Genomic DNA, 20,688 nt, shown 5'->3' with positions numbered 1-20,688 from the left:
CACTTTGAAATATCATTGATATACAGAAGAAAGAATAGAGCCAAAATGTTCTTTGAGTATTCACATACAAATTTAATGAAAAGATTAAAAATGTTTGCTTATTAAGTGCTGACAATAACAAAATACTGAGAAATCTTGTTTTATATATACAGATATATTTAATTTGCACACACAATCACATTGCTACACATAACATCCATAAAAATAAATAAGGCAATTTATCAACATTTTTGCTGATTCATGAAAAATTATAGCTATTTTATTTTATCACAGCTATTCCATGCTGTTAACATCACATTAACAACATTAACTTTGCTGAAGAAATACAAATACTGTTTAGACTGACTTTTTTTAAAATTGATACAAATAAAGCAGATACCAATAGGATGCATGCATTGCACATGCATCTTACAGATTAAAAAATATACACATACATCCATTACTGGATGATGATAGGTCTAAAATAAATTTGACAGTTTAAACAAAAGTCATGTACTGAATAAAGCACGCCACAACCATAACATTTGTTCACATCGTTATCACAAATTATGTACTCAGCCATAAGAAGGGCAATTCATAAATATTGTAAAACACAAGTATGCTACCTAACTACTAAACATTAATGGTGTCACAAGGGTGGCTCAGACAGAACTGTCTTTGTTAAATGGGCAAAATACACAAAACAACTTTGAGAGTTAAAATCATATTTTGCCAATGTTGGGTCAACACATTTCAAGCTAGCTCTTTCAGCAGGTAAAAAAAAATTCTTAGATATGTGTGAAATGATTTTTGAACAGCTGATAGGAAATGGCTAAATTTATTTGGCTTGTATGATAAAGACACTGAATTCTCTTAGAGGTATTATTCAGAATGTTGGCACATTGTGCTATGAATAAACTTTATGATCAATTTCCTCCTCATAATGATGTGAAATAGATGTTCAAAAAAATCTTTGTATTAAAAGAGCACAACATGGAAAAATGTTCATGCACAATATATTTTGGGTATTGATACTATTTCATGGTAAAGAAATGATGATTAGAAATAAATGTGTATAAATAAAGTTTAATTCTCTGATCCTCAGGTACCTGTCTGTCAATGTTTTAATGCCACAAGAAGCTCAAAAGATACATCTGATTTTGGATATTAGCACTATGACTACATTATTTGCAAAAGAAGAAGCAGATTTTAGTTGCAACTGATTTACTCCCCGTTTCCATAAATTGACCACAGCTATATTAAACATGAAATAAACATGAAAGATGCAGGATGCACTGATGGATGCCGCTTTAGTTGGTTGGTCTTAGGTTTAGAGCACTCAGTGTCATGGTTATTAGCACCCTTAGTATTGCTTTGACTATAGCACCAATAAAGGTCCATGTATAGGCAATACCTATTTCATACAATATATTCTGCAATAATTAGGCTGACCTACAGCTAAAAAAGCTAAGAAAAAGATTTTAGAAAGTTCTGTACATTATGTTAGAGAAAGTATCGAACACTCCCAGTTATGCTTCAGGCAGTTGCTACATAAAGGGGTCAAACTGAGAACCAAATCTCTGTAACACACATTCAGTTTGTAGCAAAAGATACCTTCCCCCCCACCCCAACCCCCACCCCCTCCCACCCCTGTTATGATATTTTTGGCAATGTTTCAGAGATCCAGAAGCAAACTTGCGAACCACTAAAAACAGGAAGGAGTGAAAATAGAAAGCAGTGAAAATAGCTTCCTTAATTGTATTTGTGCCTGAGGTAGAAAGCAGCACTGGAGCATGAAACTATATAAGCTGGCATAAAATTAGGGACAGCCATAGTTAAATGTACAGTCAAGTCATGGTACAAGAACCAGTTGACCAGTGGAAATGAAAGAAAGGAAGATAAGAGTTTAATATCCCATCAACAGTGTGGTCATTAGAAACAGGTGACCAATGAAATATAAGAAAAGATTGTCATACATAGTGTCATTAAGCACTGAATATAAAGTGCGAGAAGGAGTGAAGTTGGTGTCATTGCACATAGCACAGATACAATATGAGAAATTACTCTAAAACATTAACAGTCATGGATGGAAGTATATAAAAATAGTTTCCTTGTATGTCTTTATACATTTTCCTATTAAATTTGTTTGATAACTGCTACAGCACAACAAATCTTATTAAAAATAAGTCTGCATCTTTGTTTATGCAACTGCAATGTTATGGTGATGCTTAAAATGGTCTATAACTAAAGGGAGAGAATGGATGAACTAAAACAACCTCAGAGCAAATTTAAGTGCCTTCTATTATTATTCTTTTTCAACTTGTGTCTTCAAAAGAGCACCAAAATGCCATGGTTCCATTTCAAAGCTATTCTGATAGGATTTACCAATAATTTTATTATACTGCAAATTTAGTGAATTCAAAATGAATTCTCAGGTATGGGTTTTAACTTAATAAATAATAAGTACAGTGTCCCATTTTTAAAGTACTTCAGTGTAAAGTCTGAAGTAAAAAGCATTGATAAAATATAAAGATAAGTAATGAAAATAAATGAACTGCAGACCTCCCCACCACTAATATAAGGCAAGTAGTAACAGACGTTGTTTGTGCCCTGCATGTGAAAGTGCTTTCTGAATAATGCATCGAGTAACATAATATAGGAGATGCTGGACTTGATATACAACAGACTTGCGTCCAGTACCAACTGTATATTGAGTGAGTGCACAATACATGTCTGATTCAATATAAAGATGAATGAACAGGAAATTCAGTGTGTACTTATGTCATGAAAAAAGTCAATGAAACAAATATTCACTATAGATTTAAAAATCGCTGCATGCATCATTACTAATACGCTTAGTAACATGTATGAAATAATTATAGCCAGTTCCACTTCATATGTAAAGCATTTTAAAGAGAGTTTTGTCTACATAAGAACCTCCTTACTGTTAGCAAAAAGCCAAATGAAAGAAGAAGAAAATCTAAAATCGTTTTATATGTCTTGGTGTAAATGGATTGCACCTTTCCATTATAGCTTATATTAAGCAACAACACAGCCAAGTAAGAAATATCACACCAAATCCCAGAATTAAACACTAAATGGTCTAACATTTTTATAGTTTGTCTTAAAATTTAAAACTTGCAGATATGTGCTTTCCATCTTTGTGTCAAGATAAATAGTGTACAGCAGTCTATTACTACAGTCATCTTAGCAATTATTGTAAATTCTTGGATGCTTTAAGGCCCTGCAGCTGTTGCAGATGAGAAATACATATTGCCCTTTTATTTGTTGTGTGCTATGTATGTATATATTGTGGGGTAATAGTTTCAAGGGTTCTGAACAGAAATTGTTTTTGCTCAGCATCATGACATTATTTGTTACAAGGAGAGTCTGTCGAAGTCTTGTAAAGTGGAATAACTATTGCTGAAACATTACTGGATGGACAGATGACACATTTTACATGTCTAATATATCCAGATTTGACTGATTTCTACTGGTCACATATATTTGTCTAATAGAGTTCTGTCTAAGGAAGTTAAACAGCAAAATAATAGACACTTTTGATATGAGATCAATATAAGTAAATCCTATAATTGTAGTCCACAACTTTCATGCTAAGAAAAATGAACACTACAAAATGTGCTGTGACATGACATTTATCTGTAAACTTATAACTCTTTCTCTTCATTACTGATGACTGATGCTGGAACTACATTAATAAGTAGATCTGCATTCTTAATTATTCTGTAATAAAAATTAATTGCTTGATGGTAACTGTCTATGGAAATCCGTTCATTATTTCCATGGTACCGAGTAATATCCGTTGGTGTTACAATTGTTGGTAGAAATCTGTAGAGATTTGATGTAAGATCCAGGTACCAGCGAGTATCTGTATTAGCAATGAAAACACCTGAAAATAAAAGTCACAACTCTTGTATATCTGTTTTAAGAATACATGAAAACATGAACAGAAAAATTAAAGTATCTAGTTTTTTATTTACAATTCTGGTTCTTAAAATAGTTTGATCTTGGAAGATCAATGCATGACAATGATTTCCCTAAGTTTACACCAGCCTAATGAAATAAATATTGCAGAATAAAGCATACAGTTTTGTGCGTTAGGTAAGAAAGCATATTTAAAATACAGGTCGGACTTCTGCAGAATTTTTCTGACTAAACCATTCATTACAATATTTCTTGTTTGAGTTTTTACTGACTTTGAATAAGTTCTAGATGTTCTCAAAAATTATTAATTATCACCACATAGTCATATGAACTGTGAAATAAATATGAAATAAGTGATAGTCCAAATTTAATACTGAAAGAAAGTTTACTATGCAAACACAAACACATATATTGGAACTGCCTCTTGAATGAAGTGTTCACATTTACATACTATATAAAATTTTATAAAGTCATCTAAATTTTAGTTAAATATGGTTTTAGAGACTCTTCTGGACCTTGTAAACCATACATTAAAAATAATGTTAGGAGAGTAGAACCAAACTTGTGACCTGTCCATTGCCAGCCAGGAATTTTAAACATTACATCACACTATATGTGGCCGAGGCTGCAATGCTATTTAACCTCTTTGGAAAAGAGCAAATTGCTGTTACAGAGCTAACTATAGCATCTTAAGTCTGAATCTTGCTAAAGCTCTTTTGTGAGAAGTACCTCGAGCATATTTGCTCCCTAATCATGCCGTCACATACTCAGAATAAGTGCAGCTCCAAGGACCAAGGGATAGAAAAACAACTGAAATTACTCAACAGAGGAAACGCCACTGTACCCGATGGGATACCAGCTTGATTCTACACAGAGTAAATGAAAGAGCTTGTCCCTCTTCTACCAGCAGTATTCCTTAGGTCTCTAGAGGAGCAAGTGTTCCTAATGATATGAAAAAATGTACAAGTCATTCCCATTTTCAAGAAGACTCAATGAAAAAAATGCACAGAACTATAAGCATATGTCTCTGATGTCGTATTATGACATTTCTGGGGACCAAAAATCTTCTCTGTAGTAATCAACATGGATTCCGGTAACAACAGCGATTGTGTGAAACCCATCTCACTTTATTCATCCACAAGACCCAGAAACCAGTAAATACAGGCAGCCAGGTACACATGCCAGGTTGCTCAACTTCAGGAAGAAGTTTAATACAGTTCCACAATGCTGCCTAATGAACAAAATATGAGTGTATGGAATATAGACAAACTATGTGACTGGATTGAAGAGTTTCTGTGAAACAGAGCACAGCATATCATTATGCACAAAGAGATGACTTCAGATGTAAAAGTGACTTCAGGCATGCCCCAAGGGAATGTTACAGGACCATTACTTTTCACAATATAGATAACATTAGAAGTCCCATGAGGCTTTTTGTGGTAATCCTACTGGCGTATTAGAAGGGAATAAAAAGTGTTATGAAAAACTATAGGGCAATATCATTAACTTCAGAGACTGGGGAATTACTAGAAAAGGTAATTTTAAAACAACTTAAGGCATATTTCATTAAGCATAATCTATTCAACAATCTACAACATGGTTTCAGAAAAGCAAGATCTACTGTAACAGCAGTAGCTACTCCTATACATGAAATAATGAACAAGGTAGATGAAGGAGACAAGGTAACAGACACCTTCCTGGATATGAGTAAAGGTTTTGATACTGTGGATCATACAAATCTGCTACATAAATTAGAAGCATACAGGATGAGAGGGGTAGCCTTGCAACTACTTACCTCTTGTTTGAAAGACAGAAAACTGTTTATCAAGCTAAATTAAAAAAGGAATGAACAGTTGGTAACAATCAAATCAACACACAAGATACTTCAATGTGGTGTGCCTCAAGGAAGTATACTGGGGCATTTCCTGTTTCTTATGAATGTTAATGATTTGACTGGACCCCAAGACTGCAAAGTTGTAAGCTATGCTGATAACATATCTTTTGTCAGCTGGGGCCATGATATGCAAACTACTACAAACAGTAGTGAAACCAGTTATAATGTTCTGTCAAGTTATCTTACTACAAAAAAGATACTTGTAAATAAAAAGAAGAAAGTGACAATGCAATTTATGCTTAGCTATAATCAGAGCCTAAATAGTACTCAGTTTACACCTCCATTGGCTCTTAGCTACACAAACAAACACAAATTTTTGGCTGTAGTTGTTGATGAACATCTTCATGGAAAGAACATATAGACCATATTTGTAAGAAAATCAGAACAAATGTTTATCTATTGAAATAGGTCTCAGCCTTTCTGAACCATGTTAGATTCAGACAAATACACTTTGGAGTGATACATCCACATACACAGTATGGTATTGAGATATGAGGTGGGGCACCAACTGTCTTTACAGACAGGGTCTTCAGACTACAAATGAGGAAGTAGCTAAGGTAAACAGGAGAGACCCTTGTAGAGAAATCTTCAGAAAATATAAAATACTAGCCTTCTACTCTATGTACATCCTGTGGGCAATAATGATTCTGAAACAAATTCCAGAATATAATCCAACAAACAGTAATGTACATAGGTACAATACATGGGGAAGGGAAAACTTTCACAGAATTGCACGTAAAAGAAAAGACTGCAGGCTATAGTCCACACCTTTCATAACAGACTGCCATTGGCCTCAAGCACGCTAATTTAAATACCTTAAAGAACAAACTTAAGTATTTATTAATAGAGAAAAGCTTTTATTCAGTAGAAGATTTCAAGTTGTAATATTCCTTTTTAAAATGGTGTATATAACACACTTTTTTTTTCAACAAAAAATAATAATGTCTGATCTTCACACACTATATCAATGTGTGCATTTATGTTTCAAGTTGTAATATCTCTCTGTAAAATAGTGTATATAATGCAAGTTTGTTTTTGCAACAAAAAGTAATAATTTCTGACCTTCACTATTTATATCAATGAGTGCACTTATGTATGTTAACAAAGCTTTGTATATGTGAACTAAAATCTATGGCAATATCCAAAAACTTATTTTTATATGGACAACAAACAAGGAAATAGACAAATTTGTTACTGAGAAGTCACTACATTAGAAAATTGTCGAAGACCTACAGAGGATCGACCCTAGGAGCAGTGTGTGGCAATTGACCCTCAACATAAGAAAAATGTAATGTACTGTGGAAATAGAGACAGAAAGACCCTTTACTGCATGATTACATAATTGCAGAACTGTGGAAGTGATTACTTCCATAAAATATCTGTGAAAATGTGTGCAGAGTAATATGAAGTGGAAAAAACCATTTAAAATTAATCTTGGGTAGGACAGATGCCACACAGAGTCATCGGAAGAAACCTCAGGAAATTTATCCTATCATCAAAGGAAGTAGTTTACCAGTGTGGGATCCATACCAGATAGGATTAATAGAGGAAACAGAGAGTAGATCCAAAGAAGAGCAGTATGTTTAGTCACAGGTTCATTTATTAAGTATGAAAGTGTCATGGAGATTCTCAGCCAGCTGCAATGGCAGATGCTGCCAGAGAAGCATTCTGCATCATGATATGGTCTACCATTAAGGTCCTGAGAGCATATGTTCCTAGAAGAGTCAACCAATACATTGCTTCCTCCCATGTATATCTCATGAAAAGAAAATGATAAAAGTAGGGAGACTCAATCCCACTTGTAGGCTTACCTCTTCCCACAAACTACATGCAACTGGAACAGAAAAAGAGGGAAATTATGATGGTAGACAAAGTACCCTCCTCCACATGCTGTAAAGTGGCTTGTAGAGCATACACACACACACACACACACACACACACACACACACACACACACACACAGAGTTGTAGCTGCATTCAATGAGACTTCTAAATCAACAAACATGCCTTCATGTTCTCTTGGTAGTAAGACATGTCATCAATGTAGACCTCAGATCTGTAATAAAATTTCATGTAGTGGACACATATAACATCCCGGTACATTTGGCTTCTTGGAGTATAACTATAATATTCAAATTTATATGTGATGTATGACAAATAGTGAGAGTATTGTCACAGCCCAAGTAGCATTTTATTAATTTTTAGATAGCTCAAATATTACCACAGATGTAAGGATCCAAATTAAGTTACCTTATTATCTACAGTTTGGTGATTCACATTACAGTGCCACCAGTCATTACCCTAAGTGTCCAGCATATATAGTGGCTAACAGTAATTCTTCAATAGTGGCAATAAATTAAGGAATTTAATCATCCTGAATACCTTCAGTTTTGGGTAATAAGATTCTCATTTAGGTCATATAACCATTAAGCAGAAAGAATAGTGCTTCATTGTCAAAATCTAATTAGATGATTTGTCTGTTGATGATATATGTGTACAACCGCCAAATTGTAAAAAAATATGACAAGAAATCAATTTCGACATCAGATTCCATGGTAACACCGTTCCGTGATTAGAGATCATTTTATGGTGTTCCATGTTTCAGAATTATATATTAACTATGGAACTTTAGTTGTTGCTAGAAGCTTGGTAAGAGCAAAATAAACTAGTTAATTAAACTGCTGTCCATCCTTTTTTTTTTTTTTTTTTTTTTTTTTGGGATACACCATAAGAGGACAGTTCCAAACCAATGTAATGGGGCAATGGCAGGTAGAAGTGACTCCAGATGTCCTGGGGGTAAACGAGGTTACATTCCTTAAGTTATTTATGTTGAGTCCAATATATTGGAACAACATTGCCAACAATACCAGTGTGCAGTTTTGTCAAAGAACTTCAAAAATGCCAGCTGGCCAGACATTGAATGTTGATGAAAATACTTAACTGCTGCTGGCCATAAATGATCTATTTTGTATGGTATTAGATGGTGATTGCTTCTATGCAGTGTCCTGTCTACTAGTTAGAGATGTTTGATGGCTGGTTCCATATCTAAGCCCTTGATGGCTTTTACATATGATGGAACTTACAACAATGACGTTTGTTAGTGGAGAAGTGAGTGGGATTTTGTCAGTGATGAGTTATCCCTCCAAGGGAGTCTTTAGCTGACAGTAAGCATCCTTGTGTTTTTAAACCACTGTGATATTGTGCTCTTGAAGTATCACTGTTCATACTTAAAATTGCACTGACAGATATTCTACCTAGCATTATAAATATTTATTCATTACAGTAGTGGATGATTTGCCATACGTATTATATACTGAAGTCAGTCAAACTTCTTGAAACATAACATTTTCTGATGCATTGCTTTTTGATGTACTGGGACCACTTGATAAAGTTCTCTGTTTTGGTAATATCCTGCAGAAGAAGTGCAGCTGCATATTTCATTAGAAGTGAAACAACATTGCCTTTTTTCATACTTTGTGAGGCACAATGAAAAAATTCCCTGTGCAAACAATTTCATAGCCCCCCTAATACTGGCCTGTGTGCTTCTTTACAGACAAAATCTGCTGCTGACTGTCATTAAAAGCTTTCTTAATTTTCATCTGAAATTGCTCCTAGCTATCTCAAGCCATTGTTGATCCCAGTAAGAGTAGACACAGATGACAAAAAATGTTATTGAAAATACTGTATTGGGCAATTTGATTGAATCACTTCAGTAACTTAACTGGCTCCTCACTAACATCTCCTGTAGGCACCTGTTGTGCAGCTGGTTCACTGACATTTTCTTGGCAACTACTATCTCAACTAAGCAGTTATTAAGAGCAGCACAGTTCGTTCATTTATATGCTGGACATGAATGTGATGGCATTTTTATAAAATAATTGGAGTCATAGCCCTATTAAAATTCTGAAGTATCCAGCATCATCTTCATTAAAATATGTCACTTACTCATCAGAACTGTGCCAAATATAAGAGTAGGCATGTTAACAATAGCCAATCCTTGTTACTGAAAGCTGGTTTATTTGACAAGCACAAAATAAATTGCGTACTGAGCTGAAGCTTCTCAAATGGTGAAAAGCTACATGAAAACAAACAATGAATTTTCTCAGATCTGAAAATTTTCATAATAAGAAGTTTCTAGAAACTTCCAGAACTCTTAAGTGTTACATGATAAGTATTAACACAGGAACTTGGAAATTAATTCTGTTACCTGGTTCATCACAAGCCACTGACTTCAACTGCTTCACCCTGGTGGCCTACGTACAGGCTACAAAAAATTATATGAATAACTAATTCCTGAAGGTAGGCTATATTACATGAGTGAGCATGTAAAATTCAAGATATGCAGTCAGTACAGGGTAAAGTGGCTGATGCACAGTGACTAATTTTCATCCAAAGTTCTGGGCGAGTTCATTTGTTTGTTTGGGAGGGGAGGACAACAGTGTCTGCCAAACAGCCGTTCAGCGATGGCAGAATCGAGGCACATACTCTGCAACCTTTCTCAAACAATTTTACACAAATTATTCGATAGAAAATTTCATTTTTGCTTTACTTGTAGCTTTATGCGTCAGGTTCATGATGATGTGTCCATCATTTTGTTAATGGCCATAGTTATTGTGATATTTACGTGGAAGTAAGACACTGCACAAAAGTCATAAAAGTTTTCAATGAAAAATAGAGATTGCTATGATTTTGCATTTAGTGCATACTGCATAATATGTTAACGAAAACAATCAATTTTTGACAAAATAATTTAATTGGATAGATAAAAAGTCTACTCATCAAGCGGCGGCAGAACACACACATAAAAGGAGGTTATAATTAGGCAAGTTTTCAGAGCCAGTGGCTCCTTCTTCAGGCAGAAGTGTTGAAGGGGAAGGAAGAGGGGTGAAGGAAAAGGTCTGGAGAGGTCTAGAAAAAGAGGTAGATTTTGGGAAAGTCACCCAGAACTGTGGGTCTGAGGAGACTTACCACATGGGACAACTTCCTCCCCCATACTTGAATAATGTGATGGGATTGATGACCTTGCTGTCTGGTCCACTCTCCCAAATCAACCAACTGATCTTATGCTAATGAAATTCAAAGAACAAATATAACATGGACTGTGGTCAACATTGTGAAAATCATGGCACAATCAGCAGGAAGTAAAATTATGACAAGTTGTTGGCAGTTAATGCAGATATACTTAAGACAGCAGGCTGCAGCATGGGGTTGATGGGTGATGGGTTGTGGGGGGTTGCATATATCTATAAGGTCCCTATTGTTATATTGGCCACAATACTGCAGATGATATAATCTTATCTGCACTTCCACCTTAGTACTGATACACAGTGAATTCTGATGCTTGGTGTTGTGTAGGGTTTTCTGGAGGTCCGGTTCTAGAGAATTTGCAGGTCATAACTGCCTCAGGGATCCACTTGTATGTACATAAGCAGTAAGGTAAAGAGAGATAGTGGTGAGCCAAAACATTGAGACCACTGCCCACCACAACACTGAATGCAGTCTAGTGGTGTTGTGGACATGTGACGCAGCAAGGAAAGTCTATAAATGAAGCAGAGATAATAGGGAATGAATATAGTGATGATACAGACTGCAAATGGGGAATTCCAATGACACAAGTATCTTTGGCAAAGGGCAGATTGTTAACACCCAGTGCCAGAGAACAAGCATCTTGGAAATGGAGACACTGATCAGCTGTTCACATGCTACTGTCATGAGCATCTATGAAAAGTAACTGATGGAAGGTGAAACCCAAAGTGGGTGACAAGATTTTGGATGTCCACACTTCACCACAGAACATGGGGGCTGGAGGCAGATATTTGGGGTAGAGCTGATGACAGGAGTACAATGCTGGTGCAGGCACAAGTGTTTTGGAGCACATTGTGGAACATGAGGCTCTACAGCTGATGATCCCTGCATGGCCCAATGTCATCATCAATAATGATAGTACTGCACACAGGACCATCAAGACTAGACCATGGATGAATGGAAATGTGTCATCTGATTGAACGAATCATATTTCTTGTTACGTTAGGTTGATGGTCACGCTGGAGTCACTGTAATCAAGGTTAATAACTGCTTGAAACATGCACCACACTACAGATACTAGCTGATGGGAGCAGTGCTGTATTTGACCGGGCTTCCACGGGATATGTGGTGGTAATCAAAAGCACAGTAATAGCTCTAGACCGCATGTACATTATTGTGGATTGCCTGAATCCTTTCATGCTTGATGTGTCCTCCCACAGTGAAGGCATTCTCCAGCTTAATTACTGCCCAGGTCACAAGGCAACAGTGGCTTGGAGAGCATGGTAGTGAATACACATTGATGTCTTGACCACCAGATTTGGCTGATATGAACACGACGGAACACATCTGAAATGGTATCAAGTGCCAGATCTGCAGCCACAAACCACCAGCCCATAATTTATGGGAATTGTACAACCTGTGTGTAGACAACAGTTGATAAGTACCTTCAGAACTCTATCAAGGACTTGTCAAATCCATGCCATGCAGAATCACTGCTCTATTGCTTTTCTACTGACTTATTTAGTATTCTAGGGCTGTCCATTTCAATTCCATTGTTTTTAGATAAATTTCTAGAAAATAGTGAACATCATCATGTTTTTCAAATACTTTCAATGCACTAAATAGAAAATGATGTGGCTGTTACTACCATTAATCACTGGTTTTATATGTCCATCCTTTTGACTGGAGGTCTTGGGGACCACAGTCATTCACTACAGTAAGAAAATAAAATGCCTACAGCCATCCTTATGATCTTGTTTATGGTGTGGTTACCAGTTTTGATACTTCGGTGTACCAAAGCTGAATTGATGGTTGGAGTGCTGACACCCCAGTTACAAATAGTCTGCGTAAACAAGTTAAGTTGGCCACTGATGCAGTGTATATATGGATCGTGGTAACCCCTTCAACATCAACTACAGCCTGAAGATGGTGCATTGAAGTGCTGAAACTTGTAGCTACACAATAAATGATATCACAAGGTTGGCTGTAGACATTTCATTTTCTTACAATTAATCAGTTTCCCTTAGAGGGCTTTGCTTTTGATTGGACATATATTTGAATGCTAACATGTGATATGCTGGTATGGTGAAGTCTCAAATTCTTTGGTTAGCATCAACAGAATATATGTAGCACAGCAACAATAAGTGAAGAACTGGTTGAAGAGAAAATAACTGTAAATGCAATATTGTCTTTGAATTATGTATAAGTAAAGGTGGAGAGGGGTTAGATCATGTATGTTACATCCTAGATCCTCAACTTACTCAACTTCACTGAATTTAGAAAGCAAACATTTACAGATTTAAAACTTTGACAAAAATTTAGATACCACTTTAGTTCAATACAGAGGTGTTTCTATGAAGATTATATTCACTCTCAAAAACAATAAATAAAGGCATGATGTACAGAGTGCGGCAGAACTGACTAAGCAGTTTTAAGGAGCAATAAAAAGTAAATCTGGATGTATAGAGAAAAAATGTTTTTATTTTCTAAATTAGTACAATATACCATTTAACATTCATTTAGTTTTGAAAATAATGTCCTCAAGATGGCGGCCATTAGCATCAATACATTGTTGTAGATGATCCTCTAAGTTTTGAGAGGCTCTTGCACACATATCGTGGGGTATGACATGCATTTCGTCAGTAATCTGCTCTTTTATCTCTGGTAGGGTGTGAGGGTGGCTTTTGAAAACCTTTTCCTTCAGATATCCCCAAAGAAAGTAGTCATAAATGCTGAAATCTGGTGACTGTGCAAGCCAACCGACATCACCCCTCAAAGAAATGAGGTGGCCTGGAAACATTTCTCTCAAAACATCAAGTGAAATTCGAGCTGTGTGAGCAGTAGCTCCATCCTGTTGGAACCACAAGTCCCCAGTCCATGTTCTTCAACATTCTCATCAATTCTGGGTTCAAGAAAATTTTGGAAAATTGAAACATAATGTGTGGAATTCACTGTCATGGTCACTCCTTCCACCTCAAAAAAGTAAGGGCCTACCATGCCAAATTGTGATATGGCACACAACACTATCACTTAAGGAGAATGTTTCCTCCAACTGCTGTACCAAGGACTGAATAGTGTTTGCATTAGGAATGGCATTGTTGCGTGGAATGTTGAACTGTCACCAAAAAGCTCACTGTGTAGCGTTCACAGATCTGATGTTTTCATAACAAGCATGAATGGCAAAACTACGATGTGCACTGGTCCAGACCATGTTGGCTACTGAAATGGGGTCCATGACTGAACAAAGGCAGACCACGTGCAACTGCCTACCCCCACCACAGCCCCAGCGGTAATCAATAGAAACTGCTTAGTTGGTTCTGCCACACCTTGTATAATTAGAGTTATGCAACCATGGTACAGAAATGATATAGTCAAATGTTAGAAGCAAAACAGATAACAATTCAAATTTACCATTGGTCCATTGATGATGATAAAATTTCATGTAGACATATTTTTGTAATAATTTTACTTATCTGCATAACTTACACAAAATGATACTTTCATAATACTTGCTCAAAGTGACATCCCTCAGCTTTAATGCTGGCATGACATTGTTACTCAAAGTTCTGTCATCATCCTTCAAACAGCTCTGATGTTTGAACAATGTCATATTCAGCAAAACTACTTTCCAAGAGGTGTTTGTCAGTCTTTACAAGTGTTTCAGACACAAGGCTTTTCATGTGGACCTACAAGAAGATAGCAAGTGGGGTCCAGTCAGGTAAATGAGACTGTAATGAAATAGGACTTTCTCTTCCTATCCACCTTTCAAGGGATGTCTGATGTAGATTTTCATGAGCAAAAGGTACAAAATGTACTAGGGCTTCATCATACTGGAACCATATAAATGCATGAAGATCAAGCAGGATGTCTTCCAACAATGTTGTGACTATGATCCTGAGAAACACAATGTACTCTGGTGCAGACAGGGGTACAGGAAGCAAATAAGAGCCTTATAAACAATTATTGAATATCCACATGTTCATTACAACTCTGTGTTGATAGCTCTTGGCAACTGTACATGACTATTTCAACAGTCTTCATTGAAGGAAGGGACATACACAAGAAGGTGAAAAGTGATGATACAGCACTACACTGGGGCAAACAAAAGTAGCTCCAAAATCGGTATGAGTTCAGTGCGGATTGAAGGAGTTTGTCTGTGTGATCACAAACCCCATATTCCAAACCAGGGGGTATGCAGTTTATTTTTCTTCTCAGTCCTTATATTATGGTGCCAATTGTTATATTTAGCTCAATTATTTGAATAGTCTAAAAAAATAGTATGTGTCGAATGTCTCCTAAAAATGTACTTGACCCGATGCAAGCTGTGAGCATCCCTTACATTTTCATTTGCTTGTGTGTACACAAAAATCATTGGGTACAATGCCACTTCACTATGCCTGACTGACTGTACACTTCAGTTTATAAAAAAAACAGACTGTAGTCTTACAGACTTCTATACCAGACCTCTACATCAGGACTGGTCATGTTGGTGTACACATCATATCATCAATGCTTTAATGGAGTTCCTGTCCCCACCTCTCATGATGCAAAGCTACATGTTGGTAGGATTTGTTTAACCTAAGTTGTTGGCAGCCATGTACACAATAAACCAATTCTTACATCATACAAACAATAATTCATACATTCTTGCATTCCACTCGAAGAGTTACCTTACAATACTTATGGCTTTGTAGCTTTGGATGAAACGATTGTTTCATCATAAACAAAATACTACCCACTATTCACTAGGTCTTGATCTAACATCATTTTCCTTTTTATCAATTTGGTGCAAGCAACATGAAACAAATGTAGCCCTACAATTTTCTTGCTATTACTCATCAACATGCCATTCACATATAAAATAATGTACAAACAGAAAATGTAGACATCTGAAGAGCCACAAAAGTGTCTTAAATTGTTAATGATAAAATATTTATTTTGTAAAATAGTGAGTGGTGCCATTAATATTATATTTAAATTTAAATAAATTATTGTGGAAAAACAACTATGTAATATAACAGCAATCTCTGCATCTGCAAAGATGCAAGACCAAAAGTTTATTGTACTCAATTTAATCTGCATGAAACTCAAATTTGCTGTCTTTTTTGTTTGCTGTTTATTTTTATAGTTATTTTGTTCATTTATTTGGTCTCTCTACCTATAGGTGTCATGTGTCCTACAGACAGCATGTTATCTTCTCTTCTCATTTTAATGTACAGTAGTAAAAAAAGGTTCTTCTGTAATAAAACATTAAATGCACCTCATCCCTTTAACAAAAAAGATTGGAAAAAATTGGTCAAATGTTTTGTTAAATGATTTGTCTAAAAGTAAGAAATAAAATAGATTAGTGTAACGTATGAAGCACCTCACTTTCTGTACGTGACTTGAAGAATCATTAAAAGGCATGAAAAATGTTTCTCTAATCCAGTTTATTTCTTACTGTTACACAAGACATTTCAGAAAACATTTAGCTGACTTTTTACACATTTGTTTCTTAATTTTCAAGTTTCATTCACATCTTACTGACACCTCATTTGCTTTCTTAGTGTCCTCTATTCTCAAAACGTCTGGAATCTAGTACTTGGTTTGGAGGAAACCATTTTGACAATTAAATATCACACCAGTGTGACTTTTCACGTGCAAAATAGCTAGGTCTTGAAGAGATGAACTTTTCCACATTTCATTTACATAGCTAGAATAGCTGTTCTTGAACTCTCAAGCTTCCCACTCTGTGTTTTGATATGAAAATTTGGACAAAAACCGATTGTGTCATTTATAGGGAGTCTTGTTTTCACTCTGCTCTAACATTTGGCCAGATGTTTTCACATATATGTAACTCTTACAGCATGCAAACAGTTCCACCAAGATGGTGTAGTAAAGTAGTTTAATACTGATACTCAATTTACCAAACTTGAGTAAAATTCCAACACTTTCCTCCAAGACCACTGAGATTCAGGTGAAATAATGATTACTGTAGGTTTCTATGTTTCAGTTTCATAGAGTGTGCTCTGAGCCCACAGTACAAGAAATAATCACCTGTTAATGTTCACACCCAGGGCTCGTAGTTTTTAAAGTAGGCAACTGTGTATCTATTAGGCATGTTTTCTCTCTTCTTTATTTCAGTTAGCATTTTCATTCAGCTCCATTTAAAATATCTCTGCTTAGATATTTAGCTTTAGCTTTGTTGTTCTCTTTCACTATAAATGTGTCACTGTATGAACTATTGTTTTATTTACTGATGGCTATTCAACAAATAGCTTAGCTACAAACTCTGCAAAAAATTATCTTGAGATATTTGTTTTGTTATAGAATACTACCCCATGGTCAACACGGTAGTGGACTATGGTGAACATATCATATCTCAGAACAGCAAACAAAGACTTTAAATGACAATTTGTGGCATATTTATACTTCAAAGCATTCAAAGATTAGACTATGTAAAACACATTCAAAATGGAGTGTTTCTGACTTTACTTAGTAAATTTCACCAACAGACTACAATTAGTTTCCAATGAAAGTACAAACACAACTTGCCCTATTGGTAGTTTTCAGTACCTATGAAACACTTGCCTATTCAAAGTAAAGTGTACACCTTTCCTACTAAGACAATACATTCACATTTTGTGACAGTCATCAGCAGTGACAAACATTTGTGTTTAGATTCCTCTCTTTTCTGAACTATAGTTAACATTTGAACACTATTGGAGTACAGAACCAGAGGCTTATGCAGTTTTGATAGAGAAAGAACTTTAGAAATTTGTTTCTAAATACATGATTAAAATAAATGTTGAGTATAAAATAATCTGCATTTTCTGATTAATGAGGAATTTTTTTGTTATAGGAAGGAGAGGTAAAAATTAATTATATTTCAAATGAAGTGAAATAATTTAAACTGTCACTTACTGCAAAGATATTAGTGAATTAAAAGGGTAACTATGACACTGCTATCTAAGAAATGCTTGGGGACTGGATCATTCATCTAACTGGAAAGGTAATCTTTACTAAAACTGAATATTTATTTCAGTCAAAGCTGCAAAATGCTTAAAGTGATCATGACCAGATTTAGATATTAGGAGGCCATCTTCGGAATTTTATTTCTACATCTTGACACAGTTTCTTCATACAGTGTATTTTGGTTCAGTTGTCATCATCAAAGCTACACAAATTTGATGAGTGTGTGTGGAGTGTGTTACTAGAATAGTCGAACTGGTACCACACAGCCAGTGTATCAGATCATAAACATGGGAACAAATCATTAACTAAAAAATTAAGCCTTGATAGAAAATGGAAATCGTTGTAAAATAACTGAAACAGCAGTGATAATTTTGTATACTAATGTAACACAAAAAGCAGAAGGTATTCATGTCACTACCTACCTGGTACAACAATGGAATCATGAAAAACTTGTTTTATACTTGTAGCTACCATCTGAAAGGGAATGCAATCACGGTCAAATGGAGAGACAGGATGAGCTTCTCTTGAAGTTTTGACTCGAATGTGTACACGAGGATCATCAATTATCTCACGGTCATAAGAAATTACATCAGCCACTCTTTGAGCTGGATGTACTCGATGATTGATGACAGCTGTTGCTGATGGTGGAACAACATTTTCCTTCATATAAAACAGTTTCCATTACTATGATATTCAACACAAAAAACTCCTCTCATGGAGTGATATACAAGCACAATAAATATCAGCCATTCACATTCACTATACTGTAGAAATGTTCAATGTAACTATTCCAGCACAAGTATGACAATTCATGGAACTCATTTATCAATAACATACTTACGAAAAACAAGGCATATCATATGTGAGAAGGCTGAAATTCAGTGACATAGCAACACTATACAATGGCAATAGTCTAATTTCATCGTGAAGGGAATATCACATTTTGCATGATAAGGCATTTTAAAATTAATGTGTCTTCAATGACAGAAATTCTAGGATGGAAGCAATAAACAAGTGTGGAACAATATAGCTGATAGATGCATAGCACATAGAAGTATGTGACAACACAGAGATTTGACTAACTTTTAAACTACCACTTTATGTATACAGTCTGACACAAACAACCACATGACTTTCGGAGTGGTTGCTCAGGCTGACAGGAGTATGGAGAATGGAAAGGTGCGTGGTTACTGGAAAAGACTGCAATACGTGAGACAATGAGGGTGAGGGGAGTTGATAATGGCCATTTGTGTGGATAGACAGCTAGTAAGTTATCATTCCCATATAGCATGCTACACAGTGAATGGAGAACAACTGAAATATAATTTTGCTATTTTCGCACCTTACCCTACCTTTTTGAGAATAGGAAATGGCTGTGCTTTGACTATGGTAGGAGGTGGTAGTTGGGGGAATTGGACACATGACCTATGCACTGTGCAAAACCTGGAGCAGAGTTAGCATAGTGATGTCATAGGATATTACAAAGGTCGGGTAATACTACTAATACATTGAGTGGTGGATAGGCCACACTTCATCATAGGGCTTCAAATCACTGGCAAAGGATTTTGTTGAGTTTTCAGTGTGTGTATGGTACTGGATGATGAGAAGAGTTGTGTTTAACATTGGATATGAGTTTGTTTGTATCATAAGAAGAAATTGCAAGGGCTATCAGTTCTGAATTTGCTGGGCAGGATACTCTATGCCTGTAAAGTCTCTGGTAAGGTTATGTGCTAAACCTTGCTTCTCATTAGAGAAATTCCAACCATGGCTGCCAATGGTTGCCAAGGCTGTAGGGTAGGGATTTCTTAATGCGGAACAAATAACAGCTGGCACAGAGGAGGTGGAGTTGGTGGATGTGCCTGACATGGATGAGCCTGAGAAGTAGAGGTCAACATCTACATATGTAGCTTGTTGAGCTCAAAAGGGCTAGATGATGTAGATTTTAGAGCAGACTCAAGGTTCTAGAGAAAAAATCAGGGACTTTCTTTGGCACTGGTCCAGATCATAATGATGTCATCTACAAATCCAAATTAGACAAGTGGTTTTAGGTGTTGTGTGGATAGAAGTGATACTTCGAGGTAGCACATAAACAAATGAGCATGAGACAGTGCCATGTAGGTATCCTTGTCAGTTCCATGGTTTTGTTTGAAGATATTGCCTTCAAATGACGTATAATTATGAGTCAGAATGTGGTTAGCCAAAAACATTATGAACTAGGCGATATTAGTTGATGCTGGTAAGGGTAGTATTCCACAGCAGCAAGATCATATGTGGGTAGGGGAGGGGGGGGGGGGGGGAGTGAGGGGAAGGGGGAGTTAATATACAGGGATTTAGCATAAGGAACATGATGGTATAAGGCCAGCAACTGCAGGGAGTTGGAAGAGAACATGATTACTGTTGGGCAGGGAGACTGAGGAAAATTTGTTGCGAGTGCTGGTAAATGAAGTCAGAAGAATATTGGTGAGAGCATTGTTTTTGCCAGCCAAGATGAGGCAATGAGCAGAGTGATTACTGGAGTTGGGTTTGTGGAGTTTGTTAGAAAGGAGATTAGGGTTTAATATCTCATTGGTGATCAGGTCATTACAGAAGAAGCACATGCTCAGATTTGGGGAAGTACAGGAAAGGAAATTGGCCATGTCCTTTCAAAGAAATCAGGTCAGAATTTAGCTTAAATGATTTAAGGACATCACAAAAACTTAAAAGTGGAGGGCAGGATGGGTATTTGAATTGATATCCTCTTGTATACAATTCCATTCTCCACCATTGTGCTATATTGGTAAGTATTGAGCTTAGGGAGCAAGAGAATGGCTCCCAGAATGAAATTTGCACTCTACAGTGGAGTGTGTGATATTATGAAACTTTCTGGCAGATTAAAACTGTGTTCTGGACCG

At 36.1% G+C, this 20,688-nt stretch overlaps 1 protein-coding gene across 1 annotated transcript in view; it reads right to left on the bottom strand.

The window, feature by feature from the left end:
* Nucleotides 1–1,638: 1,638 nt before the first annotated feature.
* LOC124555397 (N-fatty-acyl-amino acid synthase/hydrolase PM20D1-like) overlaps nucleotides 1,639–20,688 on the bottom strand; it is a 124,954-nt gene continuing 105,904 nt past the window's right edge. The window contains exons 7-8 of the mRNA XM_047129293.1: nucleotides 18,220–18,457; nucleotides 1,639–3,889 (exon numbers count right to left, since the gene is read on the bottom strand). Coding sequence (XP_046985249.1) covers nucleotides 3,648–3,889; nucleotides 18,220–18,457 — 480 coding nt within the window. The 3' untranslated portion in view covers nucleotides 1,639–3,647. The remainder of the gene's footprint in view (nucleotides 3,890–18,219; nucleotides 18,458–20,688) is intronic.

This window comes from Schistocerca americana, chromosome X, assembly GCF_021461395.2.
Source record: "Schistocerca americana isolate TAMUIC-IGC-003095 chromosome X, iqSchAmer2.1, whole genome shotgun sequence".
Lineage (NCBI taxonomy): Eukaryota > Metazoa > Arthropoda > Insecta > Orthoptera > Acrididae > Schistocerca > Schistocerca americana.
Note: the sequence above shows the minus strand (reverse complement) of the source record. Positions and strands in the feature narration are given on the sequence as shown.